At 31.7% G+C, this 26,375-nt stretch overlaps 1 protein-coding gene across 4 annotated transcripts in view; it reads right to left on the bottom strand.

Moving 5' to 3' along the window:
* Window positions 1–26,375, bottom strand: part of Cfap47 (cilia and flagella associated protein 47) — a 386,549-nt gene that overhangs the window by 37,717 nt on the left and 322,457 nt on the right. For 3 of the 4 annotated variants that reach the window (XM_063245680.1, XM_063245682.1, XM_063245684.1), the window contains 4 exons: window positions 17,445–17,604; window positions 15,672–15,766; window positions 11,918–12,073; window positions 3,588–3,759 (listed from right to left, as the gene is read on the bottom strand). In XM_063245680.1, the coding sequence (XP_063101750.1) occupies window positions 3,588–3,759; window positions 11,918–12,073; window positions 15,672–15,766; window positions 17,445–17,604 (583 nt within the window). The remainder of the gene's footprint in view (window positions 1–3,587; window positions 3,760–11,917; window positions 12,074–15,671; window positions 15,767–17,444; window positions 17,605–26,375) is intronic. The other variant, XM_063245681.1, reaches the window with a different exon arrangement.

Raw genomic sequence — 26,375 nt, 5'->3', positions numbered from 1 at the left:
ATATATTTTTATCTTATGATTTTGAGTATGTGAATTCATGTTTTGATTAAACACATTTCTTGTATATATCATATTGTAGAGTTTTGTTTCTCCAACCTTTCTACCAGTCTGTCTTCTGATTGGCAAATTGAGACTATTGACAATGAGTTATTATTGAAAATTATCCTTGTCATTACATAATTTTTATGTCACTCATTTATTTCTTTTCCCATCCTGCTAAATTGCGCATCCTGTATGATGTAAATATATTAGAGTTTTTATATTATTCACTTCATTATATATTTCTAGCATATCCTTGAGAATTGCCTGTAGTGTTGGTTTGGTGGTCAGAACATTCATAAGGTTCTATTTCTTCATGGAAACATATTTTTTTCCTACATCAATTTTGCAAGACACTGTTTCAGGACATATAAGTCTGATTTGAAAGTTCTTTTCTTTCAGGGCTTGCAATGCTTTACTTCAAGCTGCCCTGGCCTAGAACATTTATGTTGAGAAATGTGGAAATTCTACTGGGTTTGCCTTTATAAGTGAGTTATTGCTTACTCCTAAGAGCTTTCAAGATTCTGATCCCCTGTTGTACTTCTAGAATTATGAATATGATATGATATGGAGATTTTTTTTGATCTTGGATATTTGTAGTTCTATATGCTTAATTATTTCTCTATATTTGAAAGTTGTTTCTTATTATTTCTGAACAGAATTATTATGCCATTTATGCTGTCTTCGAATTTTTCATTCATTATAATTAATATTATATTAGTCTTCTTTGGGTCATACAGAAGTTTTTGCATCCATTCTTCATGTTGTCTTGTCACTTTAAAGGTATCTCTGAATAAATGGTTTTTCACTACGTTCCTATTTTCTACTTCTAACACACCTTATGATGGCTGCATCTGCTGCACATAATTTAATAGAATTTTTAATCTCCTACATTTGTGTTTGGTTCCTCTTCATGGACTCTAATTCTTTGTTGAACTGGTCTTTTGTGCTTTGTATTGTTTTGTTTAGCTCATGCAGCATTTTATTTGTACCATCTAAAACCTTGTTGATCATCTTGTATGTTAAAAGTCCACTATCTGTTTAATGATACTTTCTCTGAAGGCACCAAGCACCTTGCTGATGTGTTTGTTTTTCTCAATGTTCTCTGTTATTTTTTCAAAATATTGGGCTGTGTAGCTATTGATTTCTCTTCTCTCAGTTCCTCATGGATCAGCTCTGTGGGAGTTTGGAGTTTTTGGAGGCATTTTGCTGCCTAGTGTTTTTAGGGTTTTTTGTTTTTGATTTTGTTTTCTTTTGGTCTTGTTTTATTTTATTTTGTGGTGATGTTTTGGGAAGCCCATAGTGGAAAGTCTTTGTTGCAGGTATGAAGATCTCTTTAGTTAGTTATTGCTTTTCAGTGATGCAATCTGAGCATGAATAACCATAGGCCACTGCCTCTATCCCAAGGCCCAAACTCATCTGTTAATCTGGGATGGGGCAATGCAGTGTAACTGATATATCACCCAGTTCTCTGGAATGGACTTCAGTATTATTGATTACACAAAAATAATTTGTATATTGGCATACAGACAAAATCTATTAATAGCAACCACTATTCCAACCTGGCAATAGCAACAAAATCAACAATAATGTCATCAAAGACAAACTGGATACTAATATCCCATAAGAACCACTGATTTACCCTTAAGCATGGAGAAGATATCTATAATTATAGCACAACCACCAAGACAAAATACTGACATACAGTAAATATCTACTATATATGACAGCAAAACTTTCACCAATAGAAATGAATTCAAGAGTAATAGCAGAGTTATCTAACTATATAAAGATTAATGTTTAAGGTTGATACTAGTAAAGAAAGGAAAATGGGAGAATGGAAGAAAAAACTTGAAAATTTAAGCAATGCAAGATGAAGTGAGAAAATGAGAAAAATTATCATACTGAACAGTAAAAGGAATTGAGGTAGAATCAGAAAAGTGAAGGGCCAAAAAAAAAAAGAAAAGAACAAAAAAAAAAAAAAGAAAAAAAGAAAAAAAGAAAATGAAAACCCTTCAGATTCCCAAATTCCAGTGAAGAAGGAAGTGAACATAAACAAAAAAAAAATTTCTATAAATTTATCCCCTGTATTTTTGAACAAGCAAATTTTACCAGGATCGATAGTTTAAAATCTAGATAGTCATGGTTTTCTTTATCTAGCTTTATAGCCTTTGGGTTTGTAAGTTATCTTGCAATTGTAGAACTCCCTCTCTTTGTTCATACAAGGATGTTGCAACCATCCAAGACCAGGCTTATACTTTTTGCATCTGTAGACAGGGAAAAGCAATCAAACTTTTGATCTGTGCTGGATATAGACAACATGGCAAGTGATAAAGAAGACTGCTGTATTTAATGACCACACTTTCAGATCCAACAGTTTCTGAAAGTCACACATCGGTTTGGCTTTTCACCTTGTAGAGCAGGACCCCATTTCCTTCCTAGCCTGTGGTTATAATTCTGAATGGGTATATGTCTAGCCTGTTCTCTCTTCAGGACTGTTTCTCATAACTCTATCACCCAAACATCAAGGTGTGTAGCACTTAGAACCCTGAAGTAAAGTTGCTTTTTCGTTGTTCTTAGGTTCAGTTGCTAAATAACCAACTTGTTTCTGAAATGTCACTTGAATTAGTAACTCTCTAGTGATAACTTCAGGCACTGCATCAGGTTCCTTATCAAATTTATCGGTATGTAGAAAAAATCACTTTCAGAGTAATATCCTACACTGCGTTTGCTGTTTATAATAGCTGTGAGCTTTTCTGAGTGCAGCACTTCTGAACCACTATGTTTTTTCTTCTGATAGTGCCTAACCCTGGGAGCTTCCTTTGTGTTTGAGTAGATTTCCCTTCCTTGGGAGCTAGGGTAAGCTTCCAGATAGCTTCATTTTTTCCCTTTATATTGTGGTCTGCTTCTTCAGCTTCTCTGTAGATTCTCATTTACCAAACATTTCTCTCCCAATACCCAGAGATCTACTTTTTTTTCTTTATGCTAAGTTGTTATTTTCCACATGTATGGATTCCATGTCTCATACAGGATGTATTTTGCTATTTATCACTATTCTGACATTTTGTTTCCTAGCAAAAGCCCATTTTGCTTACTGATCTGCTGGCATGCGCAATGTTATCCATTAAACAGTAATGCAAGGAAGCTGCAATGTTCAAAAAGCTAGATATTTTCATCATTTGAACTATTTCTGTTCTGAGAAATGTCATCGAATATTACATTGCTAATGTACATCATCTGGTAAGTTTTTAAAATAAAGATTTTATAAAATGCTCTGTTGTTTTTTGTTAATATGATACCCTAATGACCTTAGAGAGATCATAGCTCTTGAAATATACCTTACATTTACAACCATTTGAATTATTTTGCTCTTATCAGAATACTTTACATAGCTTACTAGCTAGAAATAACCTGGCCTAACTTATTTCTTTTAATAGCATCAAAGAAATGTTTATCAAAATAATGAAAAATGGAACAAAAACTAACATTATTTGGTTTAAATTGATAATAATATTTTTTGAAGAAAAAAGCAAAGAAAGAAGGTTTACCTGAATGGTTTCTTTGGTGTAAATACTATCTTGAAGACCAATGATATTGTTTCACTTTGGATATCATAACTTTGTGTGCTCAACTGTAAATCTACAATGGATTCCAATTTAGACTTCATAACTTCAGATTCATATTCAATTTCATACGTCAATACACGTGTTTTAGGAACTACTACAAAAATCAAGATTAAAATATATTTTAGCTTATTTAATTATGTATATATTGAACATAAATTCATTTGTGGATATTAATCATACATAGATGTATACAGGGAAATAGTACATATTATTTTTTGTGTTAATAGTATATATAATATTACTAGCTATGTAATACTGTATACATTTTTGTTTAAAGGTAAATGAATGAATATAAAAAATAAACAGATGATAATTCTCACCATAGTTAAGCTTTTACAATTCAGGCTTGCACAAAGAAAAGTGAAATAAACTATGAATACTATCACATGCGCTCTATATACCAAATACTATCACATGTGCTCTGTATATGTATTAAATTTATACTGGCAAAATACATAAAGGGTAAGATTTAAATCTTGATTTTTATTAAATTTAAACAATAGTGAAAGTGCATCTCAAACTATTAGAGCAGGAATTTCTGGTATATTTTGATAAAATAAACTGTCCTTTATATTTTGCTCTTGAAATATTATAGACAATATGATAAAAAACATTTTCCTAACTACTACATTATCAGAGGAAATTTATATTAAGAGTTTTGTTCACTGAGCATGAAAGATATTTTAAGTCCACAATTAGCATGTAGACAGTAGGTACTAACACAAGTTAAACTTACTCTTCATTTATGTATAAAAATACAAAGCTGTAAATAGAGAAGTTCACTGCATGCAGACTATCGAAAAAAGGTAAAATCTCCATGAGTTAAACTGGTCAATAGCTGAGCTAACTCCTAAACTCTGGCTCTGATGTGTAAAAGTAAAAGTAATCTTTAAGTCATATAATTTGAATTTGCAACTGATAACTACTTTAAGCTATCCTAAGATACACTAGACAAATTCTTAGAAGTACTTAATATTAATTTCTGCTACTGAACTCTGATAAACTGGTTGGATATAAGAAGCTAAAGTCACATTTAATTACTATTACCCAAAACATTCACAATATGAAATATAATAGACCAACCCAAATGGTCATAGGAACAACTTTTTTTTTTCCATGCAGGAAATTAAATCTTCTAAATTACTGATTTTCATCCTGTAGACAAAAATTTTTAAAATTTCTATTCCTATTCTATGATTTGGAAAAAATCTGTGCTGCCATAAAATATGTGTTCGCCTTGAGAATGGAACATAGAAATAGAGAGAAAATAACATTTAAGTATATTAGAGTCCCTTTGAGGTTGTAAGATTTACATTTTATTGAAGTATTACAATAAACATTTGTTCTTTCAGTATTAGTGATTGAACATAGGGCCATGTGCATATTAGGCAACAATATTATCACTGAGCTAAACATACTTTCTGCTAAAGATATTTTTAAAAATTTAGAAATTTTAAAATGATATCCTCTATGTGGTTGAGATGTGTATCTGTTTTTGTCTAATTGTTGAAGCCTTTATTGGAAAGATGGTGTCACAATAATGCTATAAAGTGAGAAGATAATTTTTGTTTCATAAGCATTGAGGCCTTTGTAAATATATGTCACTATGGCTGCCATATTCCATGCATAAGAAAAATATATTTCACTAGTGTAGAATCTATGCATGCTTATTCCCCAGGAGTCAAAAGTTAAGGCCAATAGGAATCATTGAAATGAAAGGCACAGTTCTTGTCTTCCTGGAGCTTAAAATCAAAAGGATAGACCTGATAATCATTGTCAATATCACATTTTAAAAATGTGCTTGTCGTTTTTGACAGAGAGATTAAAAACAAGTATCAGATAAAAGATATCACCTTTAACAAATTTGAGTTGCACATGTGCAGAATATTAATTCTAGACTCATATTTCTCACCTTGTACTAAAATCAAAACAAAGACTTTTCTATGAAAGCAGAAACATTAAAATCTTCTGGAAGATTAAATATGAAAAACATTTGAAGAACTAGGCATAGGCAAGGATTTCCTGAACAGAATTCCAATTGTATGAGAAACAATATCACCAATCAACAAATGGAACTATATTAAATTATAAAGCTCACACAGAGCAAAATACTCAAATGAAAGAGTGAAGAAACAACCTACAGAATTAGAAATAATTTTTGTCAGCTATTCTTCTAATAAAAGGCTAATAAATAGAATGCATAAAGAATTTGAAAAAAAATCTAAACCACTCCAACAAACAAATGAACAACAGAAAATCTAAAACAAAAATGAACAAATAGAGTGAATAAAAACTTCTCAAAGGAAGAACAAGTGGCTCGTAAATTACATGAAAAAATAGTTGCATCCTTGGCCATCAGAAAAATACAAGTTAAAAAACACTGAGATTCCATTTTTCAACAGTAAAATGACTATTGTCAGGGGCACAAAAAATGCTAGCGGGGAAACAAGGTAAAAAGTTCACTTTACGCTGTTTATGGGAAGTATAGTATAATACGCCACTATGGAAATCAGTATGGAGATTCCTCAAAAAACTAAAAATAGAACTTCCACTTGATCCAGCTATTCCTTCCCTTGCAATTTTCTCCAAAATTAAAAAAACATCTCATTAGAGTGATACATTTATACCTATGTTGATAGCAGCACATTTCAAATATGTAAATTATGGGACAACATAGATGTCCAACAGACAAGTGGGTAAAGAACATGAGGCATACATATACAACAGTGTTACTCATAAAGAAAGATACATTTGTGTCATTTGAAGGAAACTGGATAGATCTTGAGACAATAATGTTAAATATAATGAATTATACACAAAATAATAAATATAGTATGCTTTCTCTTATAAGAGAAATGCAAAATGTAAATAATCAATGAGTAAAATAAAGGTATAAAACAATGAGATTTTTGGAGATGGGGAAGGAAATACTGGGGAAGGAAATACTTGGAAAAGAAGCGAGAAGAGGGAGGCAGAAGCGAGGGGAGGGGAAGAAATAAATTATATATATATATATATATATATATATATATATATATATATATGTGTGTGTGTGTGTGTGTGTGTAATCCCACAAGCAAATATAATTATTATGTATTATAAGCAATATAGCCATAAATATAGATAGTTCTTGGTAAAGTAGAAACAAATTGGTAAAGTGGGGAAATGGATAGAAATGATCTGCATGTGATCTATATATGTACCAATTCCCCCAAACAAATGTAATTATCATGTATTAAAAACATATAGCAATAAAACCACATTTTGGAAACTTCCACCAAGGAGAAGTAAAAATGACTATGCAAGCACAGTCCTGGAAATCTGGTTACTAAGGATTTCTGTGGATGACATTAGTGCACCAGAATTGAAGGATGTGTGTAGATTAGGTGGAAGTACATAGGCAGAAAATGTTTTCTACTTATGGAAAGCAGACTGGGAATTATATACGCTAGAAATCAATATGTCCATTAGAGAAAAAAAGAATTACGTGGACAGAGTAGAGGCACAGGGAGGAATTCATTAAAAATGAAGTCAGCAAAGTAGGCAAGAATTAAGCCATACAGGGTCTGAGTAGGATTTGTGACTTCTTAGACTAAAGAGAGTGAATAAGTGGTTTACATCTATTTGACATTTGATCCCCATAATACTTTATTTTTCCACAGATGACTCTTTTATGTAGTCCTAAGGAAGCTTACTGAATGCCACTGAGATGATTGCTTCCATATTTTTGCTTCAAAATGTAACTTGTCAGTGACTGAAGATGGGTCTTCAGTACATCATCATCACATAAAACCCAACAATAACTTTAAGTGATAACGGTGCAATACCTCAAACTTATGGGAAACACATTAAAAACCATGTAATTCTGAAGTATTTCATGTGAATTTACACATTAAATCTTTAAAAATATCCTACAAGGTGAATATTATTCCTATTTCCATGTTACGGGTAAAGAAACTGATTTTACAGTGAAGGAAAGTAATTTTCTCAAGACTTTACTAAAGTCTTGAGACTCAACTAGTCTGACTTTAGATATAATAACTCGGAATAGCAGGCTTGTCCTATGACACAATTTTTTTTTTTTTTAATTTTAAAGACACAATTGTTGAAGAAGCACTACTGAGATCATTGCCCAAAAATGTGCTAGGCACATTTGGGCATAGGAATGCAGTGGTCCTTGTGGCAGAACACAAACACACTCAGATGCTTAGATTCTGGTGAGAGAAGGGAAAAAAGCAACAGAGTAGAGGATGGAGATCTAGTGAGATAACAAATTAATAAGATTAGTCATGAAAACCTAAGAGCACAAACTTCATCATGTTGGTCAATTGTTCATGACTAGTAGGATAAACTCAGAACACAAATCAGACCAATGGAGTGATCATACTGAGCATGCATCACATTCTCAAGGGTGAATTTGGGTAGGACAGAGCCTTGAAGAGTGAGCTGATCGGAGAATACAAATTGAAGAAGAGCAGAGTAAAAGGTCAAAGGCTGGAGGTCATTGAGGGGTCAGAACAGGATAGTTACTGTTTATGTAAAAAATATCCTGTGAAAGTCTCACATGTTTATACAGTGATTAGATCACAGGCATTCCATAATAAATGTGCTAAAATGTGCTATCCAGAAAATCAGAGGTCATGTTTTCTTCTCTTCCTTCATGTTTAATGTTTTTGTGCCTGCAGGGAGTCTACAATTTGCCTATTGGCCAATAATATGCTCAATTATTATGGAAGGAACAAATAAACTCAAGTAATTCCATAGAGCCAATTTACTTTCCAATTAATCTTCATAATTAGTAAAGTTAACACTTTGATCTCTGCATGTGTTATTTATGCATCTGTTTCTCTCTTTATTATACACTCAAATGAGGGAGGAAAAAGATATGATTAGCTTTCACTCCTGAAACCCTTTCAAAGTCCAAGACACAGGTTGCAGAGCTTTAATTTCTAATGGAAGGGATACTATAGACAATGGAAAGTACAGATGGCACAGACTATAATACTCTTTTGGGCACTAATGTGCTGTGAAAATTAAAATTACACACAAGAAGAAAAGGAGCTTATTTGATTTTTGTGTATTCTAAGGACTAAAATAATTTTCAGACTTTACTGCCAGACTTGTTCCTTCAAAAATAAATGGATAAAATAAAGGGTAAATTAGAGGAAACAGAGTTAAATCTTTTGCAAAGGGGAAGGAGAGAGACCAAGAAATGAAAGAGTGAAGAGGAGAAAACATAAAAAAGAAATAAAATTTTATGTGTAGTTACCAACTCCCCACAATAAATGCAATTATTACATACTTCAAACATATACTAATAAAAGTTAGAAAATAAATAGATGGAAACTAGGACTGTGAAAGAAGGTTTATAGACACTGCAGGCAACTTGATTGCAGTGGAACAAGGGCAGCAAAAACACAGTTTTTGTTACATGCCTATGAAAAAGGATGAAGGTCAATTAATCTTATCAAATATTTAGATACCACAAAAGAGAGAGAAATACTAAACATGAGAGGGTACTTGTGGATTCCACATCTGTCCAGAAAAACCAAAAAAGAAGATTCACATATTAAAATGTAAACAAAAGTAGATAAGCTTGTTAAATTTGGTGGTTTAAGCAAGTATTTTATATAGAAAAAGAGGTAGAGACAAGCCTGAAAATCTTTCGTATAATTCAATATTAATTTTTCATTTTAAAAATGAAAAGTATGAAGTAGTAAAACAAAAGCCATATCAAAATGTGTACATTCAAGAGCTATACATGATACATTTATTTTTAACATGACAAAGTTCCCAAAATGATGTCAGCAACTTTTCAGACTTCAATTCCTTAGATAAAGCAGATATTTTCAAGATAATAAATTTTAATCAGTTTATATTATCAAAGTATAATTAATTCCATGTACATCAAGACAATCTAAGCAATTTAAAATATAGAGACATATGGAAAAGTTTGCTATGCACAAGTATACTTAACCTTATTTATAAATTTTTGAATGCCCAACACAATATTGTTAATTACAGACACTATGTTTTACAACAATTCTTAGAATTTAGTCATCTCACAAAGCTGAAATTTTACAACCTTTCTATTTCCTCTTCCCAAAGGATCCTCCCAACTACTATTTTACTCTGGTCTCTATGAGTTTGACTATTTTAAACTTACACTATAAGTAGTATTATGCACTTATATGTCTAGATCATTTCACTAAGCATAATGTCCCCAGATTTATCTATGTGGTTGCACATTATACAACTTTCTTACTTTAAAAGGCTAAATAGTATCCCATTGTATGTTTATACCACATTGTCTTTATCCATTCATCTCTCAATATACACTTAGATTGTGTGTTTATTTCAGTGACTGTGAATAATGTTGACAAGAACATTAGATTCTGGTGAGAGAAAGGGGAAAACAGCAACAGAGCAGAGGATGGAGATCTAGCTATCTCTGAGATTTTGATTTCAATTGGTATGGTTAAGTATGCAGAGGCAGAAATGCTGGATCACACTGTAGTTCAGTGTTGAATCTCATTAGGTGTTTCCACACTATTTTTTGTAGAAGCTGTGTCATTTTGCATTCCTACCAACAGTATCAGACCTTCAAAATTTTTCCACAGAGTTGCCAATGCTTGTTTTCTGTTTTTTGGGTCTTTAAAAGTAATAGGCATACTGATAAGTGTGAGGTGGTATGTCACTGTGGTTTCCACCGGTACTTCTCTGGTAATTAGTGATGCTGAGTAATTTTTTATGTACAAATTGGCTATTTTTATGTCTTCTTTGGAAAATGTTTAATACATTTGACTTATTTTTAATCAAGATTTTAGGATTTTTAAGTATTGAGTATAGGAGTTGCTTATGTATTTGAGAGCTTAATCTCCTGTGAGACAAATTGTTTACAATTATTTCATCCATTTTACAGGCCAAATTTTATTGCTAACTTCTTTTGCTATGAGGAAGCATTTCAGTTTGATATAGCCCCAATTATTTATGTTCATTTTTGTTGTCTGTGCATTTGGTGCCCTATCCCAAAAATTATTGCCAAGACCAATGTTCTGAAACCTTTTGCCATGGAAAGAGTCTCTGGCAAGTAAGTATCTCAAGCCTCTCTACAGGCTTTGCTTAATCTGGTTTCACATTCTCCTAACGGAATGTAACATTGCATGTAACAAGAACTTTTGAATTAGGTTCTGTTGTCTCACAAAGAGAATTTGTGCATGAATTGCTTGTTAATTAGTGTTTATGGAGAGAATGGTCTGAGTCTCCCTAACTCACCATGTTGCTTGTATCACTTAGTTTCATATTATTTGTTTCAAGTGACATAATACATATTAAAGAATTAAGAGAATAGTTCAATATTACTTATCCAGAATGCCTGGGACTAGAGGGATTTGAATTTCAATTTCAGATCTTTTAGATTTTGGAATATATATCTATATCTATCTATCTATGTATCTATCTATCTATCTATCTATCTATATATATATATATATATATATAGAGAGAGAGAGAGAGAGAGAGAAAGACACAGAGGGTGCAATATCATAGGATGGGCTCTAACATTCAGTACAAAATTCATTTGTGCCTCATATGCCTCTTGAACACATAGTCTAGAAATAATTGTACACATTATTTTTAGTCCCTTCGTTGTGACTGTAATCTGTCAAATGAAATTAGGTATAGAATAACCCACTTGTGGCATCATACTGATGCTTAAGAAATCAGATTTTGGAGCACTTGAGGATTTTGGATTTCTAGATCAAGGATACTTGACTTTTAATATTTTTAAATTATTTAGAATTTTAAAAATGAGATGGACAATTTTATATAACAATTTATAATACAAATTATAATGCATCCAATCAACTTTTCCATAATGACAGAGCTTATTTGGGTATTATATCTAATTTATATCAAATTTTCAATCAGATCTCTTAATTAAGAAAGAGAGAGAAAAAGAAGGAATTTAAGTTGAGAAGAGTGAAAAATTATAGTTACAACAGTTTTTCCTCGTCTTCAAAGAATCACAAACCATACCTGATTAATACAGTAATATTGTATAGTCATTTTTTGAGATAAAAGCTATGAGAAAACAAATACAAAGAGCATTACTTATGTCCTACCTTGACTGTTATATTGGAAATGATAAGTAAATGGAACTGGATCTTTATAATTTAGCTAACTTCATCCTACAATTCATGGTAACCCAGTTTTATTTATCATTATTTTTATATCAATTACAGTTTTCTTACCAATGTAATCTTCATAAACATTATGACATGAACTTCCTTTTGGAACCACTAAAAAATCTGTTGTTTCTTGTGTAGGATTATTTCTAAAAAAATCGCCAATCAATGTGATTTCCATTGTCATTTCTACACTCTTACTAGACTTGCATTTTATGACAGCTACAGGAAAGAAATATTTTCAGTTAATTTAGCTATTAGGTTATATCACAAGTTTTGAGGTAAATAAATTGAACTATGTCCTCAAATACAAAATTTCCTTTAATACACTTTGAATTGTCATAGTGTATGAATTTATCCCACATGCATACACACAAATATACACATCCACATTCATGCGATACCTACATATATTGGTATCTTGGCAAGAAATATGAATTTTAAAGAATATGTAGGGCAAGAGATAATTCTTTAAAATATATAACAGTTTGTAACAGGCCATGTTAGAATGCAGAAATTGGTGTGTGGAACCAATATAGTCATACCAGTAATTCAAGTTGCAATTGTGGAGATGTGAATCTATACATTTTTAAAGTCGGTAGGTTTAGCATGGCAGTATCAAGTTTTAGTTTTGTAATAACATTATAACAAATATCTTCAAATAATTTAAAATAAATCCAGTAGCATTTATTTTGTAATATTTAAAATATTTCTATTAATCACATGCATCTTAGAATTTATATTTAAATTATTTAAGTAAAAATTTCAAATTTTGATTTACTTTTAAATGTAAAAATGCACCACTGCAACATTTCCATTAGTCAAAAATAAAATTGAGATGATTTCTAAGTTAAAATGTGATTACACATTAATGCATACCATTAAATATTTATATATGGCACTAGTTCTATAATACTGTATGGCTATGTGTACTGGAGTTCACATAAACTAGATTATCTCTCCCAAATGTATTATGTTATACACTTCAAACTGAGTATAACAAATAAAGCAAATCTATATAAAAAGTTTCAAAATGCATTTTAATACTTTTGGCATAATTAATAATAATAATGATAATGTAATATAAACCACAAAATTAGTCGATATCCTTAAATATGTGATTTTGCAATAAATATAACAGAATAAAAACCTAATAAATTTATCTTTCATTTTAAAATTTTATAGACTCCAGCACCATTTATTAAAGAGACTGGTGGAAAAAAAAAAAAAGAGCTCTAACGGATATAACAGCAAGTGTGTTTAGGGGTGTTAAATAGCTGACTATATTAATGTTTTTGGGTCAATGAACACAGCTGTTTGCAGTCTCTCTGTTTGAATGTCTACTTTGTATTCTTTGATACTGTGATTTGAGCAACTATTTCCAAGATGATAATATGTAATCTATTAACAGGTGATTTCTTACTGTTATGTTTTTTTTTTTTTTTTTGGTAGTTCTGTATTATGTGTAACCTTACACTGCTTTGTTTTGTTTTGTGTTTTTCTCTTTTTCCTCTTAAATAAAAAAAATTATAGACTCATATTGAATATTTCAGATTAATGATGAGTATGATAAATGCATAATAAGGGTATAAAGTGAGATATGAGTTGAAATAGCTGGGTACACTATACAAACTTGTCTGGTAATAATTAGCTCCTGTCTTTTAAAGAATTAAATTGGAATTTAAAATGATCAGTGGTAAAATTGATATCTTGTCACTGTTTTTTTTTCTGCATAAAAGCACTTAGAAGTGCTTTTGACACTGACAATGTAAGGCCCACTAAATCACAACAGATTTACTTTTTACTGTCTTTACAGTGTGACACAGATTGGAGAGTTTTTTCAAATATCTGCCCAAATAGAGAGTAGCAAATAGCAGTGTACAAAGAGCAAAGGTGACTCCCAGAACAACAACAACAAAACAAATAATTTCAGTGACAAATACATATAAACAAAATAAATAAAAGCATGAATGTGATAAATTTGAACAGGGAAATTAGTAGGTTTTCTCTAATGAGCTATTACATATAGAATGGAAAATGGACAGCACAGAAAACAACTAATATTTATGTAAAAATTTTACTCACTTGTCTATAAAATATGTTTGTAAAGTGATTACTAACATTTATATTTGGTGAAATGGTGTAACAAAAATATGCAAACTATTTTAAAACTGATGGTGCTACTAGGTTGTCCTAATGAAACATAGATTATTTAAATAATCCAAGTCTATTTTAAAAATCAAGTAATAATCAAGAAGAGTGGCAAAAATGAAATGTTCTGGAGTATGTTTATCTTTTTTTGAAGAAAATATGTGGGGAATTTGTTTTTTATTCTCATTGCCTTAGTTTAGCCTGAAAAATTCTACTTTAAGTCATTAATCTAGGGAAAAATTTACTATATCTGTAGTTGGTATAAGCAATACAACTATTAGCATTCTAATAGTGATGTCTAAAATTTATTGCATCACTTTGATCACCTATGTATTACACATTTTAAACAGTTCAAATATACAATCTTTCCTGGCTGAAATAAAACACATTTTGATACGGCTGTGAAGTGTTCTGTGGATAATTTCTTATACTTGAATTATTTATGCATCTGTTAATTTTTAGTTTCAACAGTAAAAATACTTCAGGTGAAACAAATGACATTTATCCTTAAAGGTACTACTACTATGTTTGTAGATTTTTACTCCGATAAATTTAAAAGCCATAAAGAAATACATCATCTTGGCCTTTTTTAAAATAGAGACTGTATCTGGGGAAATGTTTTATTTACAAGCAAAACTTACTGCTTTCTCTTTTTTCTAGGTATAGTGACATAATTTATGTCAATGGACATATAATGTCTTTACATGTATAGTTAGTGCTCAAATCTAGGCCCTTAAGCACACTAGTAATCATTCTACGACTCAGCTTCATTCTTGGCCTGGAACTCTAATCCTTTTCATTTGCTGTGATTAGTATTGCAGGAATAAGGAAAAGGCAAAATTTCAAAACTTTAAAAAATTCATCTGTTTCTCAAGGCAGAGATCAAAACAACCCTATGATTTGCAGAACAATTCAGTCCATTAAAAAATGAAGTATGATGAGATATGTGGTATGTTAAATATCTCTCTAATTATGTGGAATTTCATTTCTAATGCTGATCCTTCAAAGAAAATAGGAAAGTCAAAGAATTTGAAGATGTGAGAAGGGTATGTAGGAAAGAAAACACATACAAACTTGAACTGAGCCTGTGGTATGTGGAGATAAAAAGGGATCAGTGAAGAAAACAGAGACATTCAAGGCCAGGATAAGTTTACATATTTTGGAAAAGTAAATCTCTCTGAAAACTTCATTTTATTCTGACTGGTTTTTGAGACCATCACAAAGATTTGTTTTTGTTATTTCAGAAAAATCAGAAAAATGAAGTAGTATCCTCAGAGAATAATTCTTAAATGAGACTTGAGTGTTTCACAGAAACTGAAATACAATGATTAAAATGACCAGGAAATAAAAGTACTTGGCAATCTTCCATGTCTAGTTCTTGGCTCTGTAGAATAGAGGAGTGTGAAGTAATTTTATTTCAGTTGGAGCTGGTATCTGTGTTTCATCACAGGATAGCAAGAATGAATGTAATATTGTGCAAAAGCCAACAGACTCATTGTTGGACGAGAGGCTGAGGTTCCAGCACTCCCACTAATGGGGTTATTCTCTTTACTACCTATTTTCTCTAGACCTCAAGTTTCTTATCAGTACAAAGGAGAGGTAGAATTACAGAAGGACTAAAGTTCTATAAAATCCTGATTTTGCTTTCTCTATAATATAATATACTTACGTGGAGCATTTTTAGGGAGCGGTGCCTGTGGGAGTCCAACAATAGGGTACATCCAGTGTATTCCTTGGATTTCATCTTTGTCTATTCCCATAATTCTAATTAAAATTATTAACAGTGAACAAAAAGAGAAATTCTTTCAATACTATCATGAAAAATTTATTCTTTATTAACTTAGTGGTATTTTAGAAAGGTTTGTGAATTGAAACTCAAGCAAAGAGAAACTGGCAAAAGAGGAAAATAGTTCCTGTAAATGTAGATTTTATAAAAATTTCTGAGCAAATGAAAATTTTCACAAAGAAAAACATTAAATGTAAGGTAAAATTAAGAAGTTTATGTTATCTAACTCTAAAGGATGCAGCTGGATTTACTGATGTTACTAAATTGTGACTAATGTGAAGTAATACATTTCATATGGATTATATTTTAAATTGGAAAATCAAAGCACAAAACAAAATATCTCGTGAAATACAGGACTTCATAACGGGATGAGGAATTTGCTGTAGGTGTAAATCAGTTAAAAGCAAGAGGGTATCTATCTAATTATTCTGGGTGTATTGTACACTATCACGAATACAGCAATATTAGAAAATTTAATGATCATTGTTGAGGATGGAATTATCTTAAAAAGTAATGTAAGACACTATAGCAAGGGCCAGTTGTGCACATGACTTGTGCAACTGTGTAAGACCTCACATATAGAAAGACTATATGCTTGGGGATGAGGATATAGCTCAGTGGCACAAGTGCGAAGTCATGAGTTCAATCCCCAGTTACCAAAAAGAAAAAAGAAAACAAAAAAGACTATATGCTTGTTTAATGTACTACCACAACTATCTTGAAATTATTGATAATTATTTAGGAAGGGCCTCTTCATTCTTATATTTACGGACCCACAAATTGTGTAGACAGATGTGGTCAGAGTGGTGAAATGACTAGCAGAATAGATCCCCACACAGCAAAAATTAAATATGAGGAGTATGTATGAAAATGTAAGGTAACATTAGATTTTATTTTAATTAAGATTTCTAGACTACTTTCTAATTAAATAAAATTTAATTATAAGACTAAATATGTAAATTTTGTACCATTTTAAGAGTTTCTTTAAATTTTAACTAAACAAGGAGACTAAAACCTACCTGCATTCTGTGCAATAGCATAGTAATACCTGGTCACGGCAATATTTTATCAGAATGTTATATCCTTCTAGTAATCATTCAGTGAATTCTCACATCACAAGATCTACATTTATCCCAAACAAGCTTTTTCAATTTGTGTTTAGGATATTGAGTATTCATTGTTTTGTCATTATTTTATCTGTCTAAAGGCACATCCTTCTGAGTGTGGTGGTGCATGCCTGCAATACCAACACTTGAGAGACTGATGCAGAAGGGTTACAATAAGTTTGAGGCCAGCCTGAGCTACATAGTAACATAAAGAGGTCCAGGTCAGCCTGAACTATATAGGGGGACACTGTTCCCCCAAAAGAGTTCCTTTACATAACTTTGACTGGTTAAGTGATAATTACACCTAAGATTAATCTTGGTAATTACTCTGAACCTCAAAGTAATAATTATATGTATATATAAAATTTCTATATAACAAATATACTTTCTGCCTCTAAATATATGAATTTCAGCAGTTAAGAGATTATGAAATCTTTATATCGCATATGGTACATATATAAGATGCCTATTACAGTATGAAAATGTTAGGCACAAAAGAAATCACTTTTCTTCAGTATCTTTATTTAAATAAAAGTTAAATAAAAGTTACCTTTTAAACTCTGTATCTAATTCTTTGAAGTTGTCAATAGGCCAATTTTTTCCATTTTTTCTCATGATTTGAACGATGACCATTGTTTTGCATAATGTCATACACTGGGGTTTAAATAACACCTGGATGTCTATTTTTCCTTCAGGAGATAACACAATTCCTGTAAAACACATGTGCACGTGCACACACACACAATTTAAATGATGTAAATACTAGTTTAAACAACAAAAAGTAATCACTCATTTTACTATCAATTTTTAAAAATTACTTTGGAACAAAAAATCACATTACGCTAAAATATAAGTATGCTTCACTATTCTCCCTAAAATGTAATTGATCTTACTAAAAACACATTTATCCTGAAGGAAGACATTTCTGCTGAAGAGCCTAGACTGAGGAAATATTCTAGGTATTGCCTGGAGTTTTCCAGATGACAAAAGAACCATAAAACCCATCAGACTCTTCAAGAAAGATTTACCATATTTTCCAGAGGAAAACAGTAGTATTTATTCTTATGTATGTGCTATGTAATAATTATATTCATCTTGGGGAATTGGCACATATATTGTGCCATCTTAACCATTTTCATTCTCCCTTCCCCAACCTGTCTTTTTTTTTCCATCCTTCCCTGGATCCCCTTTCCATTTCTACAGAGTTTATTTTTGTTCCCTTAATTTCTTGTGGTATTTTCTATCCTATAACATGCCCAGACCTTTGTACAGAGCCTCAAAATTGCTGCCCTAAAAATCTGTCAGTTTACTTAAGTCATGTATGAGGAAAAACACAGCTCATTTGTAAAAGAAAAAAGTAGCATCTCTTCCTAGTCATGAAAACCAGAAAGCAGAAAAACTTGAAGGACTGTCATGTGTTTTGATAGATTAGAATTTTTCAAACATTAGTATAGTTAAGAACCATGTAAAAATTTTGTTAAACATGGTATCCAATGAGCCCCAACTTTAGAGATTCTAATTTACTTGGTCTGGCAATGAGCAAAGTAAAATATAAACCTAAATATCACCTATGGGATCTAGAAGCAGAAGTTTATAAGACCGTATTCTGATAACAAAGGGGAAAAATTGCTACCTGGACAAGTTTGGAAAAGCTGGTATAGTGGTACTTTTCAAATGATGGTGTTCATGTGATGAGTGGCTAGCTTTATTTTGGAGAATGACACTACTTTAAAACATAACAAGGGATAAATGACTGTACTCATTTTTTTTAAATTCTTTTTTTGTAAGACTGAGGATAAGCAAAGTCATTTTACTCAAATGAAAATGCTAAACTTGTAGAACATTAAGAATGAAAATTTAAAAATTACTGTACTGTGAAATATCCTGACATTAAATTCTTAGAAATTTTACAATTTTTAATTTCATTCATTCATTAAAGAAATATAATAGTTGTTAGCTCTAATATCATAGCTAAGATCAACTAACTATTAATATTACTAATAGTTAACGTTTGTTGTATATTGACTATAATTCAGGTTCTGTGCTAAGTATCATTTAAGTGATCTTGTTATATTCTCAGAAAACATGAAAATATTAAGAGCTATACTGTTTGTTATTTTAGAGATGACAAAACTGAGATAATTTGGATAACAAATTGCCCAAAGTACTCTTGAAATTGTACTAAGATATATGGAGAGCTTCTAGTGATTTTTTTTTCCTTTTTCTCTTTTTAATCGGTACTGGGGATCAAACTCACGACCGCATGCTTACAAGGCAGGTGCTTATGCCTCTGAGCTAAATCCCCAGACCTGTACTAAGGTATATGTAAATAATGTTTATTAACTTCATTTTGAGCTCTATTTTAATGGATCATCAGTGTTAGAGTTAATTAAAATGAATATCTTTAATAAAATCAATATTATATAACATGAACATGTCACAACATATGTACACAAAGGAGTTGATAAGAATATGTAACAAATTTGAACTCTGCATCTACTCTTTCATTGTATTTTTATTGTGGAGTTCAACGATTCTTTGTATGTAACAGAAACTTTCAGGCTGGGAAGTTAGCTCAGTGGCTCAAGCACTTGCCTGGTAAGTTCAAGGTTGTGAGTTCAATCCCCAGTACCAAAATTAAAAAAAAACTTTCTACTGCTATTTTAAATCTATAAACTTTCGTCCAGCTAATGAAACAGTAAGGTAGATGAATGTAATTTTCAAGTCATGCCTGCAAATTCTATCAAGTCTATAGGTTGTGAAAATTTCAGCCTTCTGTTAATTAAAATGAAGTAACAGATTAATTTTTTTAATATGTTTAGATAAAACAGCAAGAACTAAACCAAATAAGGCATACATTCAGTTCCAAAGAAATAAAGAGTAAGAATTATCATTTACCCTTAAAAAGATTATATTATCATTAAAATGGATTATGTTACTCCTCCAACTAAACCTAAAATTTACATTGGGTAAGGAGTAAAGATAGAAGACAATTATTCATCGTGTATACTATCATAATTTTATAACATTTAAATTGAAAGTATGAAAAGATAGTTCCATGATAAATCAGTTACTTTAATTAAAAATCTAGCAACATATTTGTGAATGTAATCAACTTTATAACTAGAACAGTAGTTGAAAACTGTATGCACCATAAGATTTTAGGTTATTATATCTTTAAAAAGTAAGAACCATGATAATGTTGTCAATTTTAAAAAAAAATCACTGAAAATAATCTTCAGAATCTATGTGAGAAGTTCATTTTGTGTATCACAAATGAGCTTCATCTAATTTCTCTTGTTTTCCCATTGTCTTTGGCAACAATTTAAGTATGGACAAGAAGGCTGTCCTTAGACATTATTAAGAATATTCAAATCTGTCTATATTTCATCTAACACGGGCATACTTCTCTTAAATTAAATATTTGACCCATTTGTAATTTATCTTTATGCACAGAATGAAGAATTTATTTAATGTTTTTGATTTTTATATGAAACTAGCAATCAAAAAATAGTCCTTGTCTTAAAAATTATAATATCATGGCACTTGTATATGTATTTTTGTCTCTTTCTGAAATTCCTAGGTAGTGGCTTTTCTTTTTTTTTAGCATTGTAAATACCACATTTTTCATTGATAGCTTTCTTATTTTTCTAATAGGACTTATTGCTTCTTGTATGATTCATTTACTAAATTTTTTTAAAATTTAAAATGAACATTTGAATGTATGAGTAGATGAAGTTTGGGAAGGAAGCACATTAACAGGATTGCCTTAAATCTATGTATTTATCTTTGCATATTTAACATTTCCCCCCATTTAAGACATATCAAGATTTAAAATAAAACTCGGATTTGCTTTATTTTACTTTTATAATCTGAGTACTAATCATCCTAAAAAGTGCTTATAGGTTGTGGAAAACAGATTTTGAGCTAGTTTTAGCCTTCAATTGTTAATATTTTCTTTTATGTTTAGCTGCAAGCTGGAATAAATCACATCAGCTGTTTTTATCTTCTGACTGAATTTTCTAAATAGAATAATGATGACTGTATGCATTAAATGATTTGATAAAACTGTAAACTCACAATGTTTGAGCTGATATATTTCTCATTTCTTCATCTATAATAATTACACAATTTAAATAGAATGACAGTTATTTTTATGAACTTTACTTCTGTTATAGCATCATTTTCTAGGATAAAAATCCTACTAAATATGTGAGAGACATATTCATAATTTAATATATACATTTTATATGTCAGAAGTATATATTATTTATACAATTGATTAGCCCCTGATAATATATTCTTTGTATTACCGGAGAAATTTAAAAAAAAATAATGTTGATTTCATTGTTGTCTTATTGATCTTGAATTTTACTATAGCACAATTAAATTAACATTCAAATTATATACGATGTATATTTACAACTACTACTTTGGCTGTCCCTTTGAATAAAAATGGCAGATATTTTTACCCATAGATCTCATAAATTAAATACAGACATTGTATAATGTTTTAGCATCATAAGGTTTTACATCTTCCATCAATAAAAATTTCTTAAGCAAGTGTACATGAAAGATTGGTGAATAGAGGTATTCTGTGCTCTCCTCCACCACCGAGAAGAATCTGGATAACAGAAGAATGATTATATTTTAAGGAGAGGGATTAAGAATGAACACTGGAATTGAGTGAGAAAATAGTGGGTTATAAAGGTATGGAGATTCAGGATGGTAACATAGAGAAAGAAAGAAAGCATGCGGCAACTGTGATCCCAGTTCCCTGGCTGGAGAAGTATTTCACATTGCAGGGAAAAGTAAGATAGAAAACTGCAGGCAACGTCCTCTTCCTCAAAATGGCTGTGGACTGGCAGCCCTATCTATAGGAGAATTCCACGATTCTTACATATTTTGCTTTCAGTTGTGAGAGCCGCTTGAAATTTATGCTTTGTTCTAGAGAAGGAATTCACATTGAGCTCCTGAAGTAATATTCCACAATATGATGCACACAACTGTCTCCAGCACTAACACTCACTGGGCATCTGCATGTACTCCTCCATAGCCTGTGCATCCAGAATTGTAGCTGTTGCCTCCAGAGGATTTGTCACCACTGCTGCTTGACTTTCACATTAATATAACTGACTGATTTTTTCCATAAAGGCTCCAAGAACATACACAATAGAAAGAAGAATTTCTTCAATAAATGGCAGTGGGAAAAGTACATACACATGCAAAACTATGAGTGTAGGTATCTCTCTCTCTCACCATATTAAAAAATCAATTTTAAAATGGATCAGCGCCTCAGTGCAATATCTAAAACCTCGAAGTTATTAGAAGAAAATCTAGGGAAAATATTTTAAGACATTGGTACACAAAAGTGTGTGTGTGTGTGTGTGTGTGTATAGGGGTAAGATCTCAAATGCACAGGCACCAAAAATAAAATTATATGAATGAGAGTATATCAAACTCAAACTTTTGCACAACAAAATAAAAAAAATCAACACGGTGAAGGGACAATCTATAGCAATGGAGAAAAGATTTGCAAACAGTTTTTCTTACAAGAGATTAATATCCAACTTATATAAAGAGCACATCCAATGCAACAGCAAGAAATACATAATATAATTGAAAAATTAGGAAAAGACGCTTCCTTAAAGAAGAAATGAAAATGTCCAAAAAGTTTATGAAAGATACTCAGTGACAATAACCATCAGAAAGATGGAAAAATAAACATTATGAACTAAGACTTCACCATAATTAGTATGGCTACTATCAAAAAGAGAAAAGATAAATTTTGTCAAGGATATGGAGATAAAGGAACATCTGCATAATTATTGGTAGGATGTAAGTCAGTATAGGCAGTACATAAAATAGTATATAGGTTCCTAAAGAAACTAAAAGTAGAATTACCATATAATCAGTTCCAGTAATGGAAATATATACAGAGTAAGTGAAATACTTACATCAAAGAGATACCTGTACATCTATGTTTATTGCAATACTATCTGCTATAGTCAGGGTATGGTATTTTCTACTGATTTATGAATATACAAAGAATATTGTTCATCCGTAGAAAAGTTGACACCCTGTCATTTGCAGCAGATTAGACAGACTGTAGGATATCACATTAAGTGAAATAAATGAGGCGCAAGAAGGCAAATACTCCATGTTCTTTCATTGCGGAAGCTAAAAATTGATCTCAGAGAGGATGACAATGGAAAATCATCACTAAAGAGAGAGAAGGGAAGGGGTTGGAATGAAATGGTTAAATAGGGAATATCACGGTTCTGGTGTTCTGTAGGCCAGTAGAGTAACTACAGTCTCTTGTAATTTATGACACATTTTAAAATAACCAGAAGAGTCTAAAGGTTCTCAACATATAGAAATGATAAATATTTGAGGAAATGAAAATGCTAATTGCTCTTATTTTATAATTATACTATATTGTAAACATATATTTGCCAGTACCCTACATATATGTAAAAGTATTACTTGATTGACAAAAGACAAAAAATTAAATCTTTTCAAGAAAGTGAAATATATTTATATAATTTCTTTCATATTAGAGAAACTATGCACAATTTACCTTTCCATGTATGATTTAATTTAGCATCATGGACTCGGTCATCCTATTTTTACAAATTACTAAAAATTTAGATTTCCTCATGGCTGCGTAGTATTGCACTGTGTATACATCTACTACATTGGTGCATTCATCAATCTGTTGATGGGCATATAAACCACATTCATTTTTTAGCTATCATGATTACTGTTTTGGCTTCATATCCAATTTGTATAAAAATAGGACAGTTACTCTTGTGTGTCTATAGATGATGGTTGCATGCAATATCATTTTCCATCCTCTCACTTTCAGTCTACATGGCTCCATTTGGATGAGGTGTGTCTCTTGCAAGAAATTTACAGTTGGTTTATTTTTGATCCAATTTGCCAGTCTATGCCTTTTTAATGAAAGGTTAAAATAGCTTACAATGAGTACTATTATTAAAAGGTATTTACTGCATCCTGCCAGTGTATTATTTTCCTAGTTCCAAGTCTGTATATTTTTTTCTTTTGTTTAACCTCTCTTGCTAGATGAATTCTTTCCTTTAGGAACTTTGTTGATGCTCGCCCCACCGGCTCTGTAGATTATTCCTATCAATATTTTCTGAAGTGCTGCAAATGCTTAATGGTCCCTAATGAGGACTGTGCCTTTGTTTTTTTCTTCTGTAAGGCTCACTGATCCGAACTCATGGATTGCCCTTTTGAGTGATTCTCTGGCCTTTGCTTTGCATAGTGCCTTAATAAAAACATCCATGAGTATCTCACTGAGCTCTGTCTTCCAGTGGAAGAGAGCTCGAACTGGTGGACACTGGGCAGTGCCTGCCATGCTGGGCACCAATTGCAGCAGTTTGCCTGTCATTGCTGTACTCAGCTTCTTCCTCAGGGAGTCAGATTCATTCCCCAGATGACGTGTTCGATGTACCTGGGCTCTAAGCAATGCCAGGATTGAGAGTTGGCCATTTCCTTCTCTAACCACCATCTGGTGGACTTTTCCTTTAAGTTGCCTTTCTATATTTTGGCTTTCTGTTTGTCCTCTGTTTCCAATTACCTGCAGATTTTAGTGAGAATTTTATGAGTGCTGCCACCTGTAGTCTACCATCATGTCTCCTAGGACTAGTCTATTATATTAAAGTTTATTTTCATTCATTAGATAGTTTTTCCCTTTCTGAAGTTCTAATATTTCTCAATGTATTATTTCTAAAATTTGTTAGCCACTTCTTATGATCTATTTTGTCACAAATTTGTTTCATTTTTCTTAGTCTGAGAATGTATACATTTTCCTTTTATATAAAGAATATGTTATGTGGACATAGAATGCACGAATTACAGTTATTTCTTTTCAGTGCTAAAAAACATGCAGTGCTTCCTTTCGGCCTCTCCAGTTTCAGATGAGAAATTTCCTGTCATTTGGATTGGGGCTATAAAGTAATATATTGTAGGTAATATACTGCTTCTCTCTAACTGCTTTCAAGGTTCATCAAGATTTCAAAATTAATGATGATGTATCTCACCATGTGTTTCCTTTGCTGTAAACTGATTGGCATTCACTCAGCCTCTCGATTTTGTAGGGTTATATATTACATCAAATTCACCATTTTTTTTAGAAATTACTTCTTCAAATAATGTTTTGGTTCTACTATTTTCTCTCCTTTAGGAACTCTTTAATTGTTCATTCCTTTCTTTCCTCACATGCCACTGCTTATATTTTTAAGTCTAAGTATCCTGTTTTTCAAGTTAGGAAAATTAGACTGACCTGCCTCACCTTCATTAATTCAACTATGTTTTCTCCATTTCATCCTTGAGCACCCATCAGGTAATTTGTTAATCAGTTCTACAGTTTACATTTGGTTATTTATTTGACTGATATTTTTCTTCAAGATTTCTATAGTCTCATTTGTTTTACGAGAATTCAAAACAGATTTTGAAGTGGAATGTGGAGCACTGATCCACATTACACCAGTGCAGACTGGTAGTGCATGGATTTTACTCCCATTGGGCTTCAGTGACTTCAAGAGAAGACATGAGGCAAAGTAGAGATGAACCAGCTACATCTTACTACTTCACTGATGCCAGGTGGGATTTCAGGCTCAGTTCGCACTGTTCTTTGGTCACATGTGAGGGGAAGAGGAAACATAATCCCAAATACCATGCCTCACACAGCTTCAGTGTTTCTTGTTGATATTTGATGTGTTATGGGCTATGTTCCCCACTGCTCACCACTAACTCCAGGGTTTAGTGTGGGGCAGGAGTGCATATTGGTCTTGTTTTCTATCTTAATGGGTCTTGACCCAGAAGTTGGAAGAAAAACAGATGGTGCATTAGCGCCAATTTGCTCACTCTCATTGACCACAGATGCAGCTAGAGGTGGTTATTGCTATCAGGAACAGCTCTTTAATTCTGTTAAGAGAATTAGGTGAGGACAGGATCTTAGCTTTAAGCTTAATAATGTTGGTAATATTCTGCTGTTATATTTGTAAATCCTATTTATGGCAGGAAAGAAATGGAAAATTAGTTTCTTTCATATCACTACCAATACTACTTTGGCAGGGCAATTAGAATACTACCTGCTTCTGCTGGGAGGATGGTAGATTACATTCATATTTAGCTCTATTAATTCTATATAAGGGAGTAGGAAGCCAGAATATATTTCTGAGGCACTTTACTATGAGGGGGTGGCTGGAAATCAGCTACCTACTTGGCCATGCTGAAACACTAAGGTTATATAATTTCCCATTGATGTTTGGCTGCAAAGGCTTTCTGTTGTTAGACTACCACTGTCTGTGTCATTTGGTCAGGGTGAACAGATTTTTGGAGCATTTTTTTTTTTCTGTTAGTAGTTCCATATAGGTAGCTTCTGGAACACCCTGTGTGAAACACCTGAGAAGTGATAATAAACTTAGGGAAGTAATTGTTGCATTATGCTTTA

The sequence above is a fragment of the Cavia porcellus genome, unplaced genomic scaffold (assembly GCF_034190915.1).
Source record: "Cavia porcellus strain 051 isolate PalLab524CR breed Dunkin Hartley unplaced genomic scaffold, mCavPor4.1 scaffold_3, whole genome shotgun sequence".
Taxonomy (NCBI): domain Eukaryota; kingdom Metazoa; phylum Chordata; class Mammalia; order Rodentia; family Caviidae; genus Cavia; species Cavia porcellus.
This window is presented reverse-complemented; position numbering and strand designations above follow the sequence as displayed.